General features: G+C 43.1%; 1 protein-coding gene across 1 annotated transcript in view; it reads right to left on the bottom strand.

Moving 5' to 3' along the window:
- LOC124055802 (inactive dipeptidyl peptidase 10-like) overlaps nucleotides 1–22,308 on the bottom strand; it is a 43,290-nt gene that overhangs the window by 2,488 nt on the left and 18,494 nt on the right. Inside the window, 25 exon segments of the mRNA XM_046382928.1 lie at nucleotides 1,596–1,612; nucleotides 1,615–1,732; nucleotides 2,392–2,465; nucleotides 2,692–2,764; nucleotides 4,533–4,591; nucleotides 5,184–5,283; nucleotides 5,554–5,608; nucleotides 5,786–5,851; nucleotides 5,975–6,103; nucleotides 6,334–6,403; nucleotides 6,561–6,659; nucleotides 7,391–7,438; nucleotides 8,143–8,261; nucleotides 8,382–8,429; nucleotides 9,351–9,442; nucleotides 9,589–9,696; nucleotides 9,817–9,855; nucleotides 10,088–10,211; nucleotides 10,507–10,604; nucleotides 10,686–10,840; nucleotides 12,236–12,356; nucleotides 13,524–13,605; nucleotides 13,736–13,788; nucleotides 15,145–15,219; nucleotides 17,106–17,200. Coding sequence (XP_046238884.1) covers nucleotides 1,596–1,612; nucleotides 1,615–1,732; nucleotides 2,392–2,465; nucleotides 2,692–2,764; nucleotides 4,533–4,591; nucleotides 5,184–5,283; nucleotides 5,554–5,608; nucleotides 5,786–5,851; nucleotides 5,975–6,103; nucleotides 6,334–6,403; nucleotides 6,561–6,659; nucleotides 7,391–7,438; nucleotides 8,143–8,261; nucleotides 8,382–8,429; nucleotides 9,351–9,442; nucleotides 9,589–9,696; nucleotides 9,817–9,855; nucleotides 10,088–10,211; nucleotides 10,507–10,604; nucleotides 10,686–10,840; nucleotides 12,236–12,356; nucleotides 13,524–13,605; nucleotides 13,736–13,788; nucleotides 15,145–15,219; nucleotides 17,106–17,200 — 2,117 coding nt within the window.

Raw genomic sequence — 22,308 nt, 5'->3', positions numbered from 1 at the left:
ACTGGACTCCATGTTCCACAGACAGCAGGACAGTTCAGCAGGTTGCTATTCATGAGCAGATGCATTGGATTTTCAAGCTGCCCCGTGCTTCATCTTTAAATAAAAATTAAATTCAAGTGTTTTTCCTCATGTTTTTGCTCGTATGTGTTAAATTGACCTGCAGACGCCGAGCGCACGTCGGCTGCTCTCGTCGAAAAGCTGAAACGGCATCAAGGATGTTCATCACTGTGATTAATGGCACTCGTGTGCGGCCGACAGTAATTGTCTGAATCGCTCTCATACTCATAATCACAGCGAGGGATGCGCTCAAGCTCTGTGTTGCCATAACACTGAATGGCGGCTTTTATTGCAGTGCTTTATGGGTAAGTCTCTAACCTGGGGGGCCTTTACAAAACCGCTCGGAAAGATTTTAAGCACAAACTTGGCTGCAAAGTGGCTCCACTTGATATAATTCATCCGCAGATTTCGACAAATTTTCATTCATAAATAGGAACACGAGTTCAAGTTTAAGAAATAAAAACGCGAGCAGAGTTTTGTCATGCAATGATTTAAAGGGGCTTTCAGCAACCATTTCAGCATCCAGTAGAAAATATAAAAACATAGAAAGTTAAACAGCAAATCGCCTGCAAGTTCTTTATAGCAGAAATTACTGCTGCAGGTTTCTTCTAAAAAAACAAACAAACAAAAAAAAGATTTTGGTTGAAACTTTAAGAGGTTTTACACCAAAACATACAGAGACTGAGAGTACCAAGTTCACTTACAATCGAAGCTACCGCAGATAAATACTGAGCATTTAGTGATGCAGGACAGCAACAACAAAAACACGCAGTGACCATTTAAGCCCCCAGTTTGGGTATTTGTCAACAACCAAAAAAAAAAAAGCTGGTGTGAAATGATAAATATCTACATTTATAAACGAACAAGACAGACTGCACATCTCTTTAGCTCTATTGCTGTCTAATTAAAGCCTAAACATATCTGCAACCTGCAAGCATCACGTGACAAACAGCTTTTCTTCCAGTCGGTTACAAATGTCACGCAATTAATCACTTTAAGAAAAAATGTTTCGAGAAATGTCGACATGAAGCGATGAAAGTGCAAGTCAAGGAGATAAGAAGGCGCCACGGGGGACACAATTCGCCATAAAAATGTCGTTTGTCATGTTTCGATGCTCTTAAAAACAAAAGTTTTCCTACGCGAAGCCTGGGAGGCTCAGTGATGTCCTAATGGGCTTCTGGATTATCAATTTATGTGAAACGCCTGGAAAAAAAAACCCAAACACTGCTTGTTTTGTATGGCTTCAGCCCATCACGAGAATATCTGTTCAAACATGTGCACACGTTGTTCCCTTATGAAAACAAGGTGTAAGCCCCACAGTCCGTGTGTTTCTTTTAAGCCGAGAGGAGCTTCTCAAGGTTCCAAATCACCTCCAAACCTCCACCACGTGTCGCAGACGTCACACAAAACCGAAGCATTCGGGGATTTATTCTACTGAGGTGATGAGCGATGGATACTTTCTGTCTATCAAACGTTGTGCTACAGGTATAAAACACACACACACACACACACACAGAGAGAAACAGGGTCCAGTTCACTCTCACTCGTCATCCCGCTGCTGTTGGTCGAGTAACGATGATGCGTCAAGCAGACATCCTCCGAAGTAACCAATCAATGAGTGAGTCAGCTGAATCCGGCTGCGCCTGGACAGGAAGTGTCCCTCGTCTGGGTAAATCTGTCCCGAAAAACACGAGAGACAGAAAAAATCAAAAATCAAACCTTTTTTCAACATTTTCAGCTCCACCAGACAGCTGACTGTGTGGAGGAGCTCCAGGACAAGCAGGTTGGTTTGGATTTCTTTCTTGGTTTTTCTTTTTTTTTTGGAATAAGGTTTTATGAACCCAAGGACAGTAAAACTGATCTGAGATCAGAGAGGAACGTCAGCCTTTAGCTGAAGTGAAAACAACTGAAGATCAGGCGAACAGGAGAACAACAGGTTGTATACTACTTAAAACAGAATTTTAAAAGACCACCTTTTGTTCTCAACGTCTGAAATGTTTTGGAAGACAAACATTTGACAGACGGCATTGTTTTGGCAAAGAAAAAAAAAGTTTTGCGTTGATCTTGTTCAGAAGCTGAACGAGACAGGTTTTCATGAAGTTATCCTCAGAAATAAAGATCAATTCCTCATTTTTAAAGCCTTCAGCTCCTCCTCTTAGCATTGTCTTAAAGACACAGTTTTTCCAATGCAGTTTGGAATAGAGGACTTTCTCAGGTATTGTGATTGTATGGTTTTTATGACTCAAGAACAGGCTAAGAAAGAAAAGGCTTTGCCTCCATAATCTCCCAGTATATTTCTATCCAGTGTATTCTGTTGAAGAGCATAGTATTTACCTGCATGGTATAGTTGGCTCCGATCTTTATTAAGTGTTTGATGAGCTCTGCCGAGTGATGAAAGTGAACATTTGCTGTGGAAACAAACCAGACATGCAGATAAGAGTTGACGGAGGTTAATTCCACTGCTGCATATAAAAGCTTTGCTGCTCATCAAGGTCAAGTTTTAATGCTCTGCATCATTAACAAGCTGATTTCAGCAGGACGCGTCAGCCCACTGAAGAGACTCACACATACCTTTAATTACAGGTTGTTGTGACAATTTACATCTTACATGTTGGTTTGCAATGAAAAACCTACCGTCAGCAGTGCCGTGGGCCAGAAACAGAGTTCCTCCCTGCAGACCTTTCATGCCGGGCAGGACTTTGGACGCCTGGACACACAGATAAAGACAGATTGCTTACAATATGCAGTGTATCATCATTATGTTTTGCATGTAAAATCTCAAAAGAATAGTTCGACATTGTAGATAAAAAGACTGATACCACTCTCATGTCTGTGCGATAAAATATGTGACTTCAACCAGGAGCCAGTTAGCTTAGCTTAGCATTAACAGAAAGGGAAACAGTTAGCCTGGCTCAGTCCAGAAATAACCCTAATGGTCAGTAATTAACACAGGACATCTTGTTTGTTGGATTCATACCAAAAATAAAGTGCGACAACAACAAGTTGTGGTTTCAGACTATTTCTTGGCTATGTGGTGCTCAGCTAACTGCTTATCTTCTTGACTTAACTTTCAGCAACAAAACAAAAAAGTTGTGAACCATACAAATGCTGGTCTTCCAGCACAGCTTGCACATAAAATGAAAATATATTTCAGTAAAATATAAGAATCTCAAAGTTTAAATACAGTACTGAGTGGATGAACTTTCCACCAGTGCTGAGGACTGCAAATTGGATTCCATTTCCTGAAAACCGTGAGGTCACGGACGGATATTTGGATTTGCGGTGTGGAGCAGCCAGAGAAGAGCTGAACATCTGCAGAGAAAAATACCTTCAAGATCACATTAATGGGTGAGAGTCTTGTATTTTCAGACTGCATTTAGATCTGTTGCTCAGGGGAATGTGGATGATAGCTGTTATATTTCAGAATGTCTCCATCTCATCATTCAGCGTCTTTTTCCCAGCTGGGACTGAAACAGGATGATTTCCCAGCTTTTCGGCGACAGCACGTCAATAACGGGACATTTTATAACCCATTTCTTTCGGTGTCAGACGACGGGATGAGCGATGATGTCCTGCCGATTATTGTCTGATCACATCGCGCCACATTTCCCCGTCTTTGGATGTTTTTAAAGCAGACCTCCACCTCCTGCTGCGAGAGTCACAAAAATAGCGTACCCTGGCCCAGTTATAGGCAACCCACTTAGGAGGAAAAACACACTTTGACTGCAACCTTCACTTAGAGGACAATTGTGCAATTTCTTTTTTCAGCCTCTGGCATTTTCCTATTTTTCATGTTTGTGTGTTTTTTCCCTTCTGTGGGGTGAATATTTGGAGCGTTGCCTGAAAACCTTGGGGCCACATTTTCTTCTTTTATTTTAGACAGACGACGACTGTTATGTTTGTGAAGCAAACCAAAGCAGAGTGCATTTTCATTAAGACCTGTGTGGCCTGGTTCACAAAGCTGTGAGGCCTCCGCCCTTATGTGATTTTTACAGAATCTGAAATGTTATTTGGAGTCCAAAGTGATATTGTAGCATTTTTAATATTTTCATGCAAGCCAGCAGCTTCTTCTGTGGCTCCGTTAAGACCAGTGGAAGTAAAATTGATTTCAGAAACGGCTTTTTAATTATGCTGGAAAAATCTCCTATCAACTATGTGTTAGTCCCCCATAAACATCCTGTAGAGGACTGAGAGGCACGAAACAAGAAAGTTTACAAGGTTTATTTTACTTTTTGTTCTTTTATTTGTGTTTATAATGTTTGTTTTTGGTGGGCAAAAGTTCGAGAATGTTAATAAATAAGTTTGTTAAGATGTTCTGAAGGCAGGATTTTGAGGAATTTATACAGGAAATTCTAATATTATTGGGTTTGTTGGTTTGGAGTTGTGTCAGATTTGCAGTTTTAAATGTGACTTTTCATGCATCTGGCTGCAGGAAAAATGCAATTTGGGACAAAAATTAAAAACAGTAAAACGACCTGGTATTTGTTCTCCTCAGTCGAAGGTGAGCCGAGGTATCTCTCTGAGAACGCAGAAGCTGGAAGAGATCAGAAGCAGAAAGAAAAGATGTTGTTTTAGGATCTTTGATGGAGAGAAATCCTTCTTCTGCTCTTTCTGCTCTCATCAGAAACGCAGTAACAACAGGATTTATGGACACATTTTACTCTGTTCACCCGGTGATTCCCAACCAGGTGTACTTGTACCCCAGTGGGTACTTCTGCCGCTGCAGAAGGGTACTTGGAAAGACTGAAGAGGAGCTTGACTAATTTGTGCGCATCTCTACTCGAGTCATCTGCAACACCTGAAAGCTACAGCGCTTACAGGTGAGCAGAGGAGTAATGTGATAACAGTTAGCTAAAGGTAATGCAGAATGAATTGTTCCGTTTGCGCTGCCATCCAGCATCCGGTTTAATTTAAAAATGAACACATTCAGGAAGCTTTTCATCTTAAAATTTAATAATTCCTGAAAGCAGAACCTGAGGATAATTTAAGTCACATTACCCACACAATACAGGATAAAGATGTCACGGATGAAGGAGTTGAAGAAGAAGTAATAAATATCTCCATGTCCCTGCAGTGTGAATGGAAGAAGATGAGACACGTGAAGAGTGAATTCACTCTTTGCTCACCGTACATGGACCAGTCAATGACAGGAGCCTGAGCTGCAGCACATCTGATCAGCTTTTCCGTCGTCTTTAGCATCATCAGCGTGAGGAAGCCTCCGTAGTCCTGCAAAAGGATCGGAGACCAGTTTCATTTCCCTTGGCTTTAAATAAAAACACGCTCTGATTTAGAGGACAGCAACGCAGAATACAAACTTCTGCTGCGTACAGTTTTTATGCTTTTTCTTTCCTCAGATATTTTACCACTGCAGGCCTCTACAAGATAGTCAAGCGAAACCACAAAACATCAAGTGCTGAGGCTGAGAGTAAACATTTCTGCACCGTACTGAGTCAGGCTTAATTCATTCAGGATTAATTCAAAGCCTGACAGACGAACCTCTCCGAAGACCCCGATTCGAGTGCGATCAACGAACGGCAGCTTCGCCAGGTACCTGAGGCACAAAGAGGAAACGTTTTGGTTCAGCCAGACAGGCGGACTTTTTGCATCTTTCACACGCTCAGCTGGGGGAACTTTGGGAAGAAATCTGACAAACTGTGAGGCCAGACACAAAGCAGCTCCCACCAAACCGAAAGTGATGCACACATGCTGGACAAAAAGTGTCACATACTCCAGAGCTGCTATCTGGTCCTCCGCGTCCACTGTGCCGAGCCCCTGGTGGACCTGCTGCAGAACCCTGAGAAATGACAAAGATGAGGATGAAATCTTTAGAAAAGACCAGAAAGAAATTTGAAGAATAACACAGTCTTAATAAAACAACTGAAACCACCAACATGTGCTTAGTATTAATGTGAAGCACCTTTGACCTCTGAAGCCAGACCCCCTGCCGTCGAGTCGTGCTACTATGACCTGCTCCGATCCCACCAGGACCCAGTCCCAGTCCGGCCTGAACTCTTCTGTCACCTCCTGGCTGCCTGGAGAGCTGCCGCTGTGCAGACACAACCAAGCACACACATCATTTCAATAAAGCAGCTGTCATTTGAGGTAGCTCTCACGCTGACGTACACTCATTTTTTCCCTTCACTTTCCTTTTCATTTCACTCCTGTTGATTTGTGACACGTATTTGCAGGTCCTGGAGGAGTGAAGCTGTCCTCTGAAGCAGCTGCGCTTCATGCAAATGAGAAAAATGTAAATGTAATAAAGTGTAATGGGCTTACACAATAAGGAGGAGGCCGTAGAGGTAGGACTCGGAGAAGTCAGGAGGATAGATGAGTTTCAGGGGCAGCTCTGTGAACGAGGTGAACCAGAGGACAGACAGGAAGATAAGCGCAAACACACACTCACTCATTATCTCAGTTTATTAAACTGTGATGAAATTATCTCCACACACATACACACACACACACACACACACACAGAGCTGTTAAGTGCAGATCATTTGTACCAAAGTTGCCATTAGTGATCATCCGGATTTCCGTCTGAACGATCTTCTTGGTCTCCAGCTCCGACCGCAGAGGGAGGTTGTTCTCCAGGATGAAATACGCTGTGAAGTGAGAAATCTGATTTATCAGAGTACAACAGGGATGTTATTCATTCATTTGTACTAAAAGAAACATATTGTAGACTAGAAGGACCAAGCAGTGCCTGAAGCAGACGCCACAACCAGGAGTCATTCAATAAATAAATAAATAATAAAAAAAACAAATGTATTTTTTAGAATTCTATTGATTTATTGGCATTGTTAAGTTGCTCATATCACATATTAGACTGGAGACTGTGAGGATGTCCTGTACCTTTAACATGAGGTGTACTTCCACCTCTAGTTTACAGTTTTCCTGTGTACATCCTGCCTCAGCATGAGGGGAAATACTGCAGCACGTACAGCTTTACACCCAAGACGACTAAGCTGACTTTTCTTTTCATATGTTAACGAATCGTGCAGGCGCAGGAACAAAGGTGAACCGTGAGGTCGTGCAGACATAAAGACGAGATGGACAACAGTTCACATGAAATATTCAGCACATCATCCACAGCGACAGAAGAGCATGACCATATTTTTCATTTTATAACCGCTAATCCATACGGCTTCTTATTTTTCCATATGTGTGGAACCTGCTGCATCACCTTGTAGCTTTTCTAAGTCTTTGTAAGCGTACACAGGAGCACCGACTATTGGTGATCTTAAACAAAACATTGTGGAGATGACGCACATCTGCACCAGCATCACACAGACACAAAGTGGTTTCATATTAAAGTAAAATAAAGACGACTCACAATCCACATCATCGAAACTGAGCAGCAGCACAGCAGGAACTCCAGGACCTGCGATGGGAGGGGACAGGACACTTTAACGGATGCAACACGAGATGCTGATGAAGCTCCATCCCGTTTGAGCTGCACGTTGACACATTAGAAATTCTAGATTTAAAGATAAAGTGCTGACTTCTGTGGGGGAGTTAAGATGCGCTTTTCAAAAAGTTTTAGGCCCATCGTGACGCCCAAAGTAAGAGGACCAAACCAAACAGAAAATGTTGCAAGAGTTCAGCCAGATTCTTTAACATTTCATAATACATCCTGTGATTTAAAGTGCAAGTTTGTCGTGTGAATAAAGAGCAAATAAAATATTTACCGACTCCCCACAGGTACAATTTAAAGATAAGACTGTGTGGAAAAGCAAGTAATAACTGCACATTTTAGAGAAGAGAGGAGAATGAAATAATTTTTGTAAATGTTTTACCTATGAGCAACAACGGGGGGAAAGAAAAGGAGGTTTGGAAACAGTAACACCAATGCTGATATTCTGTAGAATCTATGAAGTAACTGTCACAGGCCAAAAAAAAAAAGAAAGAGGGTAAAAGCATTTGTTTTTACTGGGCAGTCGTCAACGCAAAGACCATAAGAGAGTTGGCTAAACTGCCCATGCAGCCGCAGTTTCACACGTTTCCTCCCCCACAGGCAGCATTGGTGAATATTGTACGCCTTCTATTCCTATGTATTTCACTGATGTTTCCTCAACTCCCTCTGACCTTTGCAGCGCAGGATGGCGTGCTGAGCATCAGGGCTGACTTCGGCATCAAAGAAGGAACACTCCTCCTTAAGCCCGCAGGTGAGGCATCGCCGTGGAAACAGGCCGAGCGCGGACACGCTGTCAGAGGAAGGACACGACGTATTTACACATAATAGAAGAAAATGACTCGTCTGTTGGAGAACTAATGAAAGAAAAGCACAACACGGCTCATTTGGTATGCAGCACAGAGTGGTTCACCTGTATAAATGTCTCTGTTGTGCAGAGTCCTCTGTGCTCAGGAAGTATCTGTGTGGAGGGAAAGCAGAGCAGCTGAAGTAGGACAAGGTCACGGCTCCATTATAGATCTGCTTTCTCTAGTCGCTGCATATGATGGCAGAGCATCCGTCAAGACGGATTTACACAGACGTGAACCCCACGCCTCACAAAGCATGTTAAACAATGAATGTTCTCACACCCTTTGTTGCCGTTTACTTCTTTTCTCCTCCCTGACAAAGGAGATTTGTCGTAATGGTAGATTTTTTAAAGACATGTATGCTGCTCACAAACAAAACATCTCAGAGAAAGAAGCCTGGAAAATAGCTCTTATCAGTCACTGTGAAGCCTGGAGCCAAATCGACATGCAACATGCAACAGTGCACTCAAACCAAAAATAAGTGCAGGAAAAGTTTAAGTTCAAATACAATTTTAATTCAGTTCTGAAATTCTCTTGAATTTTCATCCAAGTATATATTTCAATATTTGATGTCTTCTTGCATTTTCAGATTTATTTCTTTATTTTATTCAAATCTTATTTTTTCGGTTTCAGATGTTTTTCCAGGTTCAAACTTTTGGCTGAGTGGAATCATGAGTGACAGCGTTAGGCGGCGAATGACGTTCCTTTATCGCGTTGCCTTCAGGGAACACGGGTACTGTGGCTTCAGCTTCTCTACACCATATTCGCATTATGTTTATTTATTTATGAATTTATCTATTTATTACGTTCCCTGAAACTTTATTAATGAAACTTTTGGCTCTGGTTTGGCTCCACGGTAAAGGAGATCATATATCACACATCAGGAACAACAAGTCACAGTACATACACAAGATTTCAGTTCGGAGTAGCGTTTGAAGCGACTCTGCTGTCGCCTCAGTTTGTTTGTTCTCTTCCACAGGTAGCCAGTTCCTACATATTACACCTTTAACGCGAGAAACAGAGCTTAAACTTACATAATCTGGTTGTTCTCATCGTAAGCTACGATTTTCGTCACCTCCCAGTCTCCCGACGTTAAGTGCCGAACTTCATCCTGATCACTTCGCAACTGCAAGAGAATCAGTCATCACCAGAAAACACACACCATCCAACAACCAATCCGGTTTTAAGATGCAGAATGGACATTATGTGGACTGGGAGGATGTGAATCGGAGATGAAGAAAGACTCGGTATGTGGAGGACGAGGAGAGTCACCTTTCTGGTGAACATTGTGATGTGGTGGAAGTCTCCCTGACCTCCTTGTTTCACGGGCAGAGTGAGGAAAAACCTGCTTCTGTCCTTGGAGAACAGCGGCTCCTGTCTCTGCAGAGACAAACAGAGGGGACACACCTGAATCTGTCCTGCTGTGCTCCTTCCTCAGCAGTGCAACAAACACGGCCGTGACTGAATGCGGTCATGAGAGGCGACCGCGTTGAGGTTTACCTGTCCGGACAGCCACGTCTCTGAGGAGTCCTCGTGTCTCTGAATCAAATAAACACAATTTATCACGAGTCTGTCCGCAGTGTCTGATCAAACACAGGTTATATCCATTTAACTGATAATTAACCTGATTTACAAGGGCAATGAAAGGACATATATGTATAAACTCCCCTAATACAGAAGTGGGAAGTTATTCTAATACTCCAATAAACCACAACGGCTTCAGCAACCACCACTGGTTATTTGTCAGCCAGACATCGTCTTCGACACCCACCTGGAGACAGACCCCGACGGTGGCATCGCACACCGTCAGCAGCGAAGCATTCTGGGACCGATTGAGCCACCGCACTGCCAGGTGAGTATTACTGATCCACATCACCATGGTGACGTAGAAATCCCTGCAGAGGACATGCAGAGAGGAGAATCATGCTCTGTGTGTGTGTGTGTGTGTCTGCTGTCTATCAAGGAAAGAGGACCCACAATGCAGACTGTTTAAAGACAGGAGTGAGACGCAGGTGAACACAATCAAGGCGGGGCAACAATCAAAAAAGGAGGGAAAACAGACAAAGACAGGAAATAAAAAACTAAAAGTTAAACAGGACACAAGAGAAAAAAATCTACACAACATCCTGACAGTCTCACTGCTGTATTTATTTATATGTGTGTGTGTGTGTGTGTGTGTGTGTGTGTCACCTGAGCCGGAGCTGATCCGGAGGCTGCAGCTCCTGCGTGTGCGTCGCTCCGAACAGGTTGACCACCGACAGCCTGACTGTAGGGTTCGTCTGTCCGGCCTGAAGGTGGGACATTATTCACGTGAAGACCATCAGGGTCATTATTTCCCACAGTGCAGCTGGTGCAGAGTCCAGACTTACCATAGGATACGGGTACTGTACTCCTCTGGGGTAGGTGCTGCCGGTGAACTGGGGCAGAACCATGTGGGGCACCAGGGTGTCGTTAATGGTGAGGAAGGCCAGTTTCTCTCCGTCAGGTGACCACCAGTGAGCCAAGTGTGACCGCAGAATCTCCTCTGAGAAGACACAGACTCAGTTCCTGTCTGTTCTGAGGTAATAATAACCACTGGCGACTTTTTATTTCTTTAAGTTAATTCTATAAAAGCTGGTCAAAACATCTTTAGAAAACCGGCAAATTCTTTCAGAGGAGCGTTTGCTGCTCCGCAAACATCAATCAAATCTGAAGTAAATGCAAATCAAAGGAGAGAAAAAACACACAAACACACAGCTCGCAGTAAATCTACAAACACAAATGATTCTATTATGTTCCCCATTTGCCTCGTTGTGTGTTTGTGCTGCTCTCTGTGCAAACTGCACACACCATCACCACATTACTGAACTTGTTTACACAGCGACTTAATGGATCGCGGAGGCTTGTTGTTGGTTTTTCACCGCCATTCTGCTTCATTTCTCTAGTCTGCTCCGCTGCATTTTTAATGCAGAAGACAAATCTGTGAAACTCGGGCCCTCACGGCTACATCCTCGACCGCTAATCACGCAGCAGCTCCCCCCTCCCGCTCTGTGCCTGCTGACATTTTAAAAACCTTTCCAAACTGGAGTCCAAAGTGCTCGACCAGAATTTATAAACTTGTTCAGCAGTTATTAGCAAGAGAATAACAGATTAATCAGAAAAAAAAACTTACACAGCGCTCATGACTTCCTACTCAAACACTACGTATCATTTACATGCCGTCTGAATAGACTGTGGGCATTCAGAGCCGTGGGCCTGTGGGTGAGTTTGTGGACCACGAAGAGCAGCAGCACAAATGTTCATGGCTTACAAATGTCCTCTTGCATCTGTGCACATGGTATTTCCTGTTTTATTTTGAAAGGCTAACATCTCCTGTTTCTTGGACTTCTGCCTGCTCCCTGACCACCTGTGTGCAATCGATCAGTTTTGAGTGCTCAAAGTGAGCAGAGGAAATGATGGAAGTCACAGCTAACGTTGGCTGCTAAACTGTACCCATCATGTTAGAAATATGATTCAGTCAAGCCAACTTCCCACCCCTGAGAAATATTTAACTTGCCATGGACATATTGGGATTTCTGTTACCACAGAAATGTGGTATGTATCATTTATGTACCATTTAAACACAAATTTAATATTGTGTGCATGCAGAGCCAGCACTTCACTCCCACAAGAAATGCTTGACTGGCCAGTAAAAAAAAAAAGAAATAAAAAGAAATATGCGTTTACTGCTCTGTAAATTTTTCTGTAAATTATGCTGTTTAAAAGCCTTCTTTTCCAGTGGAAAAACAGCGAATCTGCATACCAATTTGCTTGTCCCAAAAATCAATCAAATATTCCATTAGTCGGCCTCGAGGCTCTGATCTGTGAAACACCCAGACGAGAAACAAAAACGCGAAGCTAAAACGCAGCCTTGGAAAGGAGCTGCTGCTGTCGCACACACCTTCGTACAACCAGTCGGCGAGTCCGTTGAAGATGACTCCCTCCATCCCGGAGGAGGTGATTCTCAGGGAGTTGCTCCTCACGTCTGACTGGTAGTAGATGTTGTTCTCGAATATGTAGATCTGGAAGAAAAGATGGCGCAGGCACGTGACTTTAGTTGGATGGCTGTTTTACTGTTTTACTTTCTGCTTCTGCTTGTCAGTTTGATCTGTTTTTCTTTTTGATTTCCTCTCTGATGAGATTTTGTTTTTTCATATTAAAGCCACGGGTTTATCTCACCATGCAGCAAACGTGTGTGTTTGCTCTCCTTCTTCCATCAGTGTTTTAATATTTGCATTTGATCAGCCTGACACATCCTGCGTGTTCGCCAATATCCTGCGCCCCCCTGAATCATCTTTCCTCTTTCCTTTCCTTTTTTTTTTGTTGGACTTATTTATTTTTATGTCTGCTCTGACTATCCATCAGTTACACAGCAGCCATTTTGAACTGCTTTTTGAAAAAGTGCACCTGGAGCACCTCAGCTCTGCGGTGACATCAAAAAACACGTTCATCATCGGACTGAACCTATTTAATATTTAATCAGTGACCCGCTCTTTATTACAATGTCAATTATCCAAAGGGAACGACAGCCAGAGAAGCCTCTGAAGGATCCTGCTTTGTACTGTCATGAGTCTTTTAAGGAAGAATCAGGAAAACAACTGACAACAGTTGCATCCACCCTTATTTTTACTTGTGTCTCCCTCCTCCTCATCCTCCTTTCAGGACTGTGGGTCTTGTGTGTAACAGACAAACAAAATAACTAAAACTGTGTGGATGTGCAGGAATCCTCGCCTGTAATTGGATTTGGATGTGTTAAATACTTGACTTTAATTAGCAGCAAATTATATTAAAAAAAAGTCCTTTCCATGAACCTTTTCACAAAATTACAGCTGGTTTCTTTCCAGGAAACTCCTATATAAACCGGCCTGTAAAATAAAGTGTCCCCTGTACTTTCTAGGCTCAAATAACACAGTAGCTTTGCTGCAGAGCTGCTCACTCGGGCGAACAGGAGGCTCTAGATTTGCAATGTAAAGTAAAAACTGTCGCAGCTGTAAATCAGGTCAGACTGACACTCAGAGCAGGCAGACGGAGCTCAGTGGGGATGTAAAGTGAGCCCATACTGCAAAACGTGAAGAAGGAGAACCTCAGTGTGGGGGTCAAATCCCGCCGGAGAGACGAGACGGCGTGGACTTACTGAATAAAGACAGCGAGAGGAGATGGAGAAGCAGAACGAGAGAAATCAGCCTCACCAGCTGCTGTCCTTGTCTTCCCCAAGCTGCATGTTGGAGCACCGCGTTGTGAACCTCTGGAGGGTTTAGCTCCCATACTTCCCTGATACGCACACACACACACACACACACATATTAACAACCAGCATCTATTTCAGCCAAAGTGTGCGTGCATCAGGTTGATTTTACCCAACGGGGCGCCCCAACATGATGGAAACGGTAAACCCGCTCACCTCGTGTAGATGTTGTAAACGATGTAAGACGCCGTGTAGGAATATCTGTACATCTGCAACGAGAGGTCAACTCATCACTGATCCATTTCTGGTACCTCGAGGCAATGTCATGAAAACAAGCAAGGAAGTTACCGAGGAAGCTATTCGCTGCCGGCTGCAGGAAACTAAAAAGAGGAGCTGTGCGAGAGAGATTCCTCCACCAGCAGCTCTTTGCATCATTTATCAAAAACCAATGTTCTTTATTCAGTTTCACTTACCTCTGATACACTTTCGGGTACTCTTGCTTAAAGTTGTGGGATACAGTGTTTATATCTCAAGTGAATAATAACTTAAAGCCTGCACTTTTTGCAGGTCAAAATTTATTATATTTCCCCAAGAGAAGCTTTGAGGCGGGGAACAATTCACATCATTCTCCGCTGCCTGCCATATACATCCTGTACCTGCCTGTTCCAGCTCTGCATGCAAGCTGCATGATGTACACAATCTAAACATTTAAAACAATGTTTTACGTAAAATCCAGGCTGATATATATTTGTAGAAACTTTGAGATCTGTGCTCGTTGGCCTTTCCATCGCTGCCACGTGAACTTTTCTTTCACGCATGGCAATTCAACTGAGAGTGACTAAAAATCTCAGCACGTAGCCTTAATATGCAGGAGAAAAGTGTTGTGAAATGTGCAGAGAAAGTGGAAACGTCTCTGTTTCTAAACCTGAGCTTGTCTGCGAACAAATCCAAAAAGCCTCAACATTGAGGCAGAGGAAAGCCTCATTGTGGATGACTGAATATCAACGCACAGAAAAACATCCTCTACACCAAACAAACACAAGGATAAACAAAGTGAAAATGCACAAGAAGCCACAAAAACACACAACAAATAAATCAACACCCGCTCTGTACAGGTGGTGCAATTTGTTTACAGAGAGAAACAGAGTGTGTGTGTGTGTGTGTGTGTGTGTGTGAGGGATTCAAACTGTTGATACATGTTCGATTCAAGTCAACTGCGATGTAAGAAACAAAACAGTATCAGGCTGTTCTTCAGAAAAACAAAAGAGCATAAATACAAATAAAAACAAGCACATCATGAAAATGCACATCGTGTGTCCACGGCTTGTGTGTATGTGTGTGTGTGTGTGTGTGTGTGTGAGTGTGGGTCGGCTCGTGCATGCAGATGAGTGAGTGACAACACTCGTGGGTATTGCTCAGGAACACAATGTAAATGACAGGCTGCCAGGAAGTAAACAGAGACAGAAAGGACGGCTGAATGATCCTCAGCTCCGATCACAGCTCGCGGGCTCGTGAGAAGAAACGCAAAACAGGAAACGTGTTTGTGCTCTTTCACGTAATTATGTTCAGGTGATTTTGATTTGTCGTTTTTGAGCTGAGGATCCATTTTAATTTGAGACACTCACCTGTTTGACATCGTAAGCGAAGAGCACGTACTTCAGATCTGCAGAGAGCGAGTACTTTGCCACTTTGAAAGCAACCTGACAGAAAAGAAAGCGAAGGAGACCAATCACAAAGGTTTCCGCTGACATGGTTACACATGTGAAAAAACAACAACACTTTGGTGCTCAGAAGGACGAGCTGAACTTTTAGCTGCAGGATTTGTTTTTGCGAGAAGCTAAAGAGGAGAATCAACGTGAGGAATGAAAGGAACGAATGTTGATCATCTGGAGCTGATAGGTCATGAATGCTCCTTTGTGTCCACTAACATTGTTCATATTTCCAGCTTTCATCCCATGACAATGACAAAAAGATGCAGCAGGCAAAAACTAATTTAGCAACTAAAGGCCATAAAACCACAAGGGAGCTGCAGCAGGTTTTGACATTTGTGGGAGAGGACAGACGTTTCAGAGACGCCATTTCCAAAAAATGTCCAGAGTCACTGTTGTGCAGTGAGATGATTAGACAGGCCTTACAAAACGTGCCATACTTTGCCATACTTAATTGTGTGCATTTGGTTATTGAGATACTCACGTTTCTTTTTGTGCCTGAAAGTGTCTCTGAAGAATTTCTATATTCTAGTTGTGGATCTCGCTGATGAAGGCCGGACAGCCAGGCAGCGAGAGCGTTCAGTTTGGATGCTGCAGATGTTGGCATTTGCAGTTTTTTTTTGGGGGGGGCGGTTAATCGGCGGCTTCCTAACTACGAGGCCACCTCTGCTCTTTGATTTCATTCCCATAGCTGAATGAGTGTACTGCAGGGCCTCAAATCCTCCTCAAATCCCCTTATGCAACCATTAAAAGTACGAGCTACAACATCGTGGATCAATTCGACAAACCGTAAAGTGGAAGGCAGCAAAAGAACCCTCGAAAGAAACAGAAAAAAAGGTGCTTCACAGAGCAGGCGAGAGGATGTGGAGAAAAGGTTTATAATTTCCGACAGTGTATGAGTGTCATGAAATAGCAGGATGCAGGATTATAATGATGCAATTAGAGAACAGCTAAATTTGGCCTGCTTCTGATTAACATTCGTGCTTGGATTACACTGAAATGCAAAGCATTTAAAAGGATAATAAGATCACAAACAGTGACGTGTTTTCATGTTCCTGGAAGTAACGCTGCAGTTTTGTAGTTCACGTCCAAAATGTGATTATTTTGCTGACTGTTTTGGGATTTGATTGCATGACTAATCTAAAATAATACTTCAAACTGGATCTCCCTCTTCCTGGTGATTGCGCTGAGGGAAGTTAAGGTGAAGCAGATTTGGCGACCTCGGAGCACGAGCTCGCCGACGGCACAGACAGCCAGGTACACAACCCCTCCCCGCCTCCCATCCACCCTCTCAGCAGCATATTATCATATTCTGATTCTGATGAGGTGCCGCCGGCAGCTCTGACATGTTTCCTGCAGCCTCTGGGGATCCAAACACACCAAGAAGAGAAGACGAGCAGAGAGCAGCTCTGTCTCTGTTTTTAAGGAACAGTGCTGAGGACTGGCCGAGTCCTGCGTAGCCTGCAACTCTGCTGGACCCCAGATAAGATTTTTTTTTTTAAAATAGCATCCTTTGGAGCTTTGGGGCTCCACAGTTTTTCTAAAAAGTGTTAAATATGCGTTGATGATCATCTGATGACCTTCTTTTCATCATTTTCTAACTTTAAAATCCCCTTGACTGCAAGAAAACCCCCCTCAGGGAATTAAAGTTAAGTAGAGGGTAAAGCAGAGGAGATAACAGAGCAGTCAGTTTAAATATACGACTGCGTCATGTTAAATTGGAGTCTGATTTTGGCATTTAATGGGAGGGAACGCAACGTCACACGTGTTCCGGCTAAAACTGGTTAATGTCAGAGCTTAGCTACAACCAGACACAAACTGTACAGAAGCAACATGATCACAAAAGCAGATAATAAAACCAGTTCAACAAAACTTACAAACGTGCTGTTGCTCAGAATGATTTCTGTCTCATTGGAGGCGAAGTTGAACTTGATGACGTGACCGTCACGGTTCCTGTAAACCACCTCTGAATCTGAGAGGGGAAAAAACACAGAAACATTAATGTTAGAAGATAAAAAACAACCAGCAGCTCATACCAAAGGTCACTGCGCTGCACGAGGGCTGACCGGAGGGGCCGAAGCAAACGTCGACTCAGGTGTAAATGCATCATTTGCATAGAAATAAGATGCAGGAGGAGACTTGAGTCATGTTACTTACTCACCATACAAGAGCTTCAGACCCCAGAATATCAGTTAATTATTCCAGTTGAATCTGCGATCACCAGATTAACTCACAGAGACAAAATCTTTCTTTTTTCAGTTTGGAGACTTTGACAAGCACATTTTTATCCCACAAGAAAACCAGTCTGAAATGGATTACGCTTTAAACCCGAAAATTAGACCTGACATCAACCAGCCGGAGACGTTAAGACGTACCATGACAAACGTTATTCCAGGGGTTCTTCTTCTTCTTCTTCTTCTTCAGGAAATGCGACAAAGAAGCCCCCCGATCTGATTACCATCACATTTAGGATTCAGAGTGTGTCACTTCATTAGCCTTCTCTCTGAGCCCAGCCTCCTGTCCACATGTGTAATTCACAGCGACACACACGTCGCTGTGCTTGCTGGCATGTAACAACACACACACTCTACATAGGTCATACCTGCACTTCCCTGTCACATTAATTCACCTGCTGGCATCTCAACAACATCTCCTGCAGTACAACACTGAGCTGCTGCAGAAACTGGCTGCAAATGATGAACCTGAGCTGGACTCAAACATGCGTGTTTGTGTTTTTGCCAACATGCTCTTCTCCATTTAAGAAAAAAACAGGTGGTTTACATCCCATCCCAGGCCTGATGTCACTTTTCCTCCCACATCAGTCCCAAACATACTGTTTTGAAATTCTCATCATCTTCACCAGTCTGATCCAGAAACAGCTGTGGCTCGACAAACTCCTGACACTCATTTGGAGTGAATTTGCGGCTGATTGCAGGGGGAGGAAATCACTCTGTGCTGACTGACGTGTTCACATCGTCAGAGTGAGAAAGTGATGGTGAGGAGGCGTCACATTAAAAAACATAAATAGCAGCAGTACAAATTGTGAGGAAGTTTGAATGTAACATTGCAGTTTGATCAATTCACACAGGTCTAAGTAAGTTTTTAAAGAATACAGCTGATTAAACATTTTCACGGCTTGGCCTTGTTTCAACATGTCAGTGCCGTCGTGCACAAAGCTGGCTCCGGTTTGGCGTGGAGGACCTTCACCTCAATCCCATCCAACAGAGGAGTCCTGAGTCCTGAATCCAGAGGAGTCGGTGAATGTGGTTTTGGAACAGGAGATTCAGCATCTACACATGGTGCAGTGTTCAGGAGTCCACAAACTTTTGGCCATGTAGCATCTTAAAGAAGGAGTCTGCATGTCTGGAGGTGCACTGGGAGCGCACTATTAGAGAAGCTATCCTTGTCTCTTGTCTCTACGTGATTTAGGCCTGTTTGTTTCCCGTAATATCATCATAAATAATGCAGCATCCAGGCTGTTTTATTCATATGGGTCACTGCTAAAGATGTAGCCTATTGTTTGTACAAACCTCATTAGCAATCATGTATGACAAACCAAGCAGCATGAAGCACTCATCCGTAACACGCTCTGTTTGAACACACACACACACACACACACACACACACTGTCCTCCTATCTGGATGTTTTCTTCATACTCGGCCTCATGAAGAAGCTCCACTTCACGTTAAGTCCACGATACAAAACAGCAGCTGCGTGAATAAATCTTGTCATATACGTTCCAATATCGACCCTGCAGATACACGCGTGTCGAAGCAGATGTAAGCAACGAAACCATCTCCACTCAAAGGCGATCACGTGCTTCCCGTGGGAGGATCAAAAATCAGCGTAGCGTCCATAATGCTGACGATGATGCAAGATGAAGAAAGTCATTAATTAGCACAGAAAGCAGCAAGCAGAACTGCACAGCACAGCACGCCACCAAAGTCTACACAGTAACATACATTTTTTGCTGATTTTTTTGTTTGAATTTAATGACAAAAATAACAAAAAACCTTTTGGTTGTGTGTCTGGGTTTGGTCTTCAGGGTAAATTTGGACAAAGGTTTGAGTCTGTATGCTGCTCTTCTATTGGTCCACAGAACTGCGAAGCTTTCCGGCAGCAGCGGCGCCTGTCAGCTTTCAGAGCTAATTTACAAAACCTCACTGCTGGCATTTGTTGTGAACAAATACGCTTAGTTAAACAATGATTATAGCCACCAAAAGTGCCACCACATGAAGCTTAAATATCCTGAACCTTAGTTCAAAGCATTCAAAGTGTCCCATTAAATACAAGATGGTAAGAATACGACTAAGAATACCGTACTTTATACCACCAATACTCAAGATTAAATGCATCTGCATGCAACTTGGATGCGACTCGATGAGTATCCATTTGCATCTGTATTTGTGCTGAATTTCACTCTCGTGGAAAACGTGCTCCGTGCAGACAGGAAAAACATTTGGGCACCGATGTGTTTGATTGTTTTGTTCAGGTTTCCTGATGGGTTTGAGAATATCATCTTAATGATATTCAGCTCTTGTACGGGAACCACTCAAGCAGCTGTAATTTCACATCTTAATGTTTTGTATTATTTCATTTTTTTTTAAGTGTTTGTACGTGATTTTGACTCCCTGAAGAGCTGAACATGAATTCCCTGCCTCTTGCTTTGTTTCGCTCTTTGTGAAGGACTGCTATAGAAGATATGATGTAAGTGTCTCTTGTGCTATTAGATTAGGCTGAGCGGCTATTGAAGACAGACTCGGATGTTGGAGGAGAGAACAGGAAATGAGTTGGAGGTTGTCAAGGAAGCAATTTCCATTACAGACGTGCTTGAATTATACCCACAAAACCTCCAGGAGGCCCCAGCAGTAAATTCCAGCCCAGACCATGCACGTCTATGTGGGCTCTTGGCTCTCATCATACCAGGTCTCCATTAGATTTACACTCGGCAACATGGCAGCAAGTAATTTCCCAACTTCACCATCAATCTCAGCAACACAGCTAATGGGACGCCTGACCCACGACACAAACGTCCGAAGGTGATAAAGTCGTGGGCCTAAAAACCAAAACGATGAGCTTAAAGATGCGATAAAATGCAGGTATTGAATTTTTTCAACCGACAACCGAATTGTGTTTAGATCAAATGTGTCCCCACTTTTAGCACACACATATGTGTGTGTGTGTGTCCATAATGAGAAGCCACAGGCCGCAGGACTAGTCATTAGTATTATCTCCCTGTGGAGGGGCAGGACGCAGCAGGCACTGGATCTCTGTTTCATATCCACTCTCTCGCTGTCGCCCTCCACCTCTGTCCTTGTGTCTCTCCTTCTGTCACTCCCAGCAAGTCTCCAGAAAGGTGTTATGGATATATTTAGTCATCTTCTTTCCCCAATCTACCATTAAAGCTATAATTTAGCTGTCACGCTGTCAACAAGCCTCTGTGATTTGTTTTTTCTTTTCCCTGCTCAGCTCCTCCAGCTACAGCTGCTCTTTTCCTCTCTCTTTCTTCCTTAATCTTTATTTCCTTTGCTCGAATGCAAACACAATCTGCCACGCTGTCAAGGAGCCAGTTAAACAACACGGACATTTCAGATTCGCCACGTTTGGACCCGAATTCCAGCGAGAACATGTGGAGGAACGTCGCTCTCCGCACAAGCCCCGGGCCGGAGATCACGGCAGGGCTGCGACGCCTCCAGCAGAGAGCATCTTATGTAACACGGGAGGAAAATGAGGAGGTGTGGGGGATGTGGCCTGGGGAAACACTGGGCAGGAGAAAGGTCAGTGAACTCAAGTGGTGGGATGTGATGGAGGCAGCGTTTCTCCCAGTGTGAGGAAGGCAACAAAAGCTCTTCTTCCCCTTGCGATCCCTGACTTGTCTCCATGCATCAGGTTCATTTTTGCTGCTTATTTTTGTTTTTTAACTTTCATTTCATTTGCCTTACACGCACAGGAAATCAAATTTGTCTTGTCTGTGAGCACATACTGAGGAAGACAGAAAGCAGAAATTGCACTTGAACAATTTCTCCTGCTATGTTGAGAAGGAAAACATAACTGCTGCCTGCATAATGTGCAAAGTGAGATGTTTTTATCCCTTTCCCATCCGATTGAGTGGACATACAGGATGCATGTGGTTTGGTTTGGGCAACAAAAGGTTGTGGTTTTCATGGGCGTCACTTATTTTTGTTTTTTTGCCCAAATCATTTTATATTGTAAACGTTGGAAATGAACAGAATAAACAAGCAGAAACCAGAAGATGGATGGAGTCGATGGTACATTAAGTCCAAGTCAAGGCACATTAATAACCAGGTTTATCTCATTTCTGATGCCAGGAACAAATATTTTCTGTTTGTTTTTCCAGTCTGCCTTCCAGGAAAACGTTGCTTTGATTGGCTTTGATTTTATTGGCTATTTTTTTTTTTTTTGTCACTCGCACCTGCAGGTCATCTAACTGCATCTTAAAGATTTTTACTGGCTAGCTTAAATTATTTTAATGGCCGGGATTTTATCAAGGACTGCGTGCAGTGCATGCAGAGGAAAATGACCAGATCAGTTCGATCAGAATATCATTGTTATTAATGTATTTCATCATTGCCCATCTCAGGGTGGGAGGATGTTTGACCTGGACTCACTGCAGGCCGTCGTGCTCCTGATTCATGACGCTGTGAGGCCATCTGTGTTTGGATATGGAAGTCAGCAGGAGCCACTTCAGTTAGTTTATGTGTTTATTCACAGCACACTGTTAACTCAAGTGCAGAGTAACAAAAACAAGGGCTTCACAAAACATCTCAAAGGAGCTCCGAAGTGGCTGCATTTACTTTTGTGTGTACGTTTCATATATCCTAACTTGTGACAGGTTTGTTTACCATTATTTAAAGAATTGAAGCCAACTTAATGTAAATTTGATTATAATCTCATTTAATTTTAAAATCTATTTGCATATTTTCCTATTTGTATTTTTAAGATAAATTTTAGCTGAATAAAACATACTGTCAAAGCTTTTCCAGATTGGTGGGGGTCCCCTGAGGGAATTTGAACTCATTCACTCGATGTTTCGACAAACCTGTGGCCCTGAATGCATC

The sequence above is a fragment of the Scatophagus argus genome, chromosome 24 (genome assembly GCF_020382885.2).
Source record: "Scatophagus argus isolate fScaArg1 chromosome 24, fScaArg1.pri, whole genome shotgun sequence".
Taxonomy (NCBI): domain Eukaryota; kingdom Metazoa; phylum Chordata; class Actinopteri; family Scatophagidae; genus Scatophagus; species Scatophagus argus.
The sequence above is the reverse complement of the archived record's forward strand: the minus strand, read 5'-3'. Positions and strand labels throughout refer to the sequence as shown.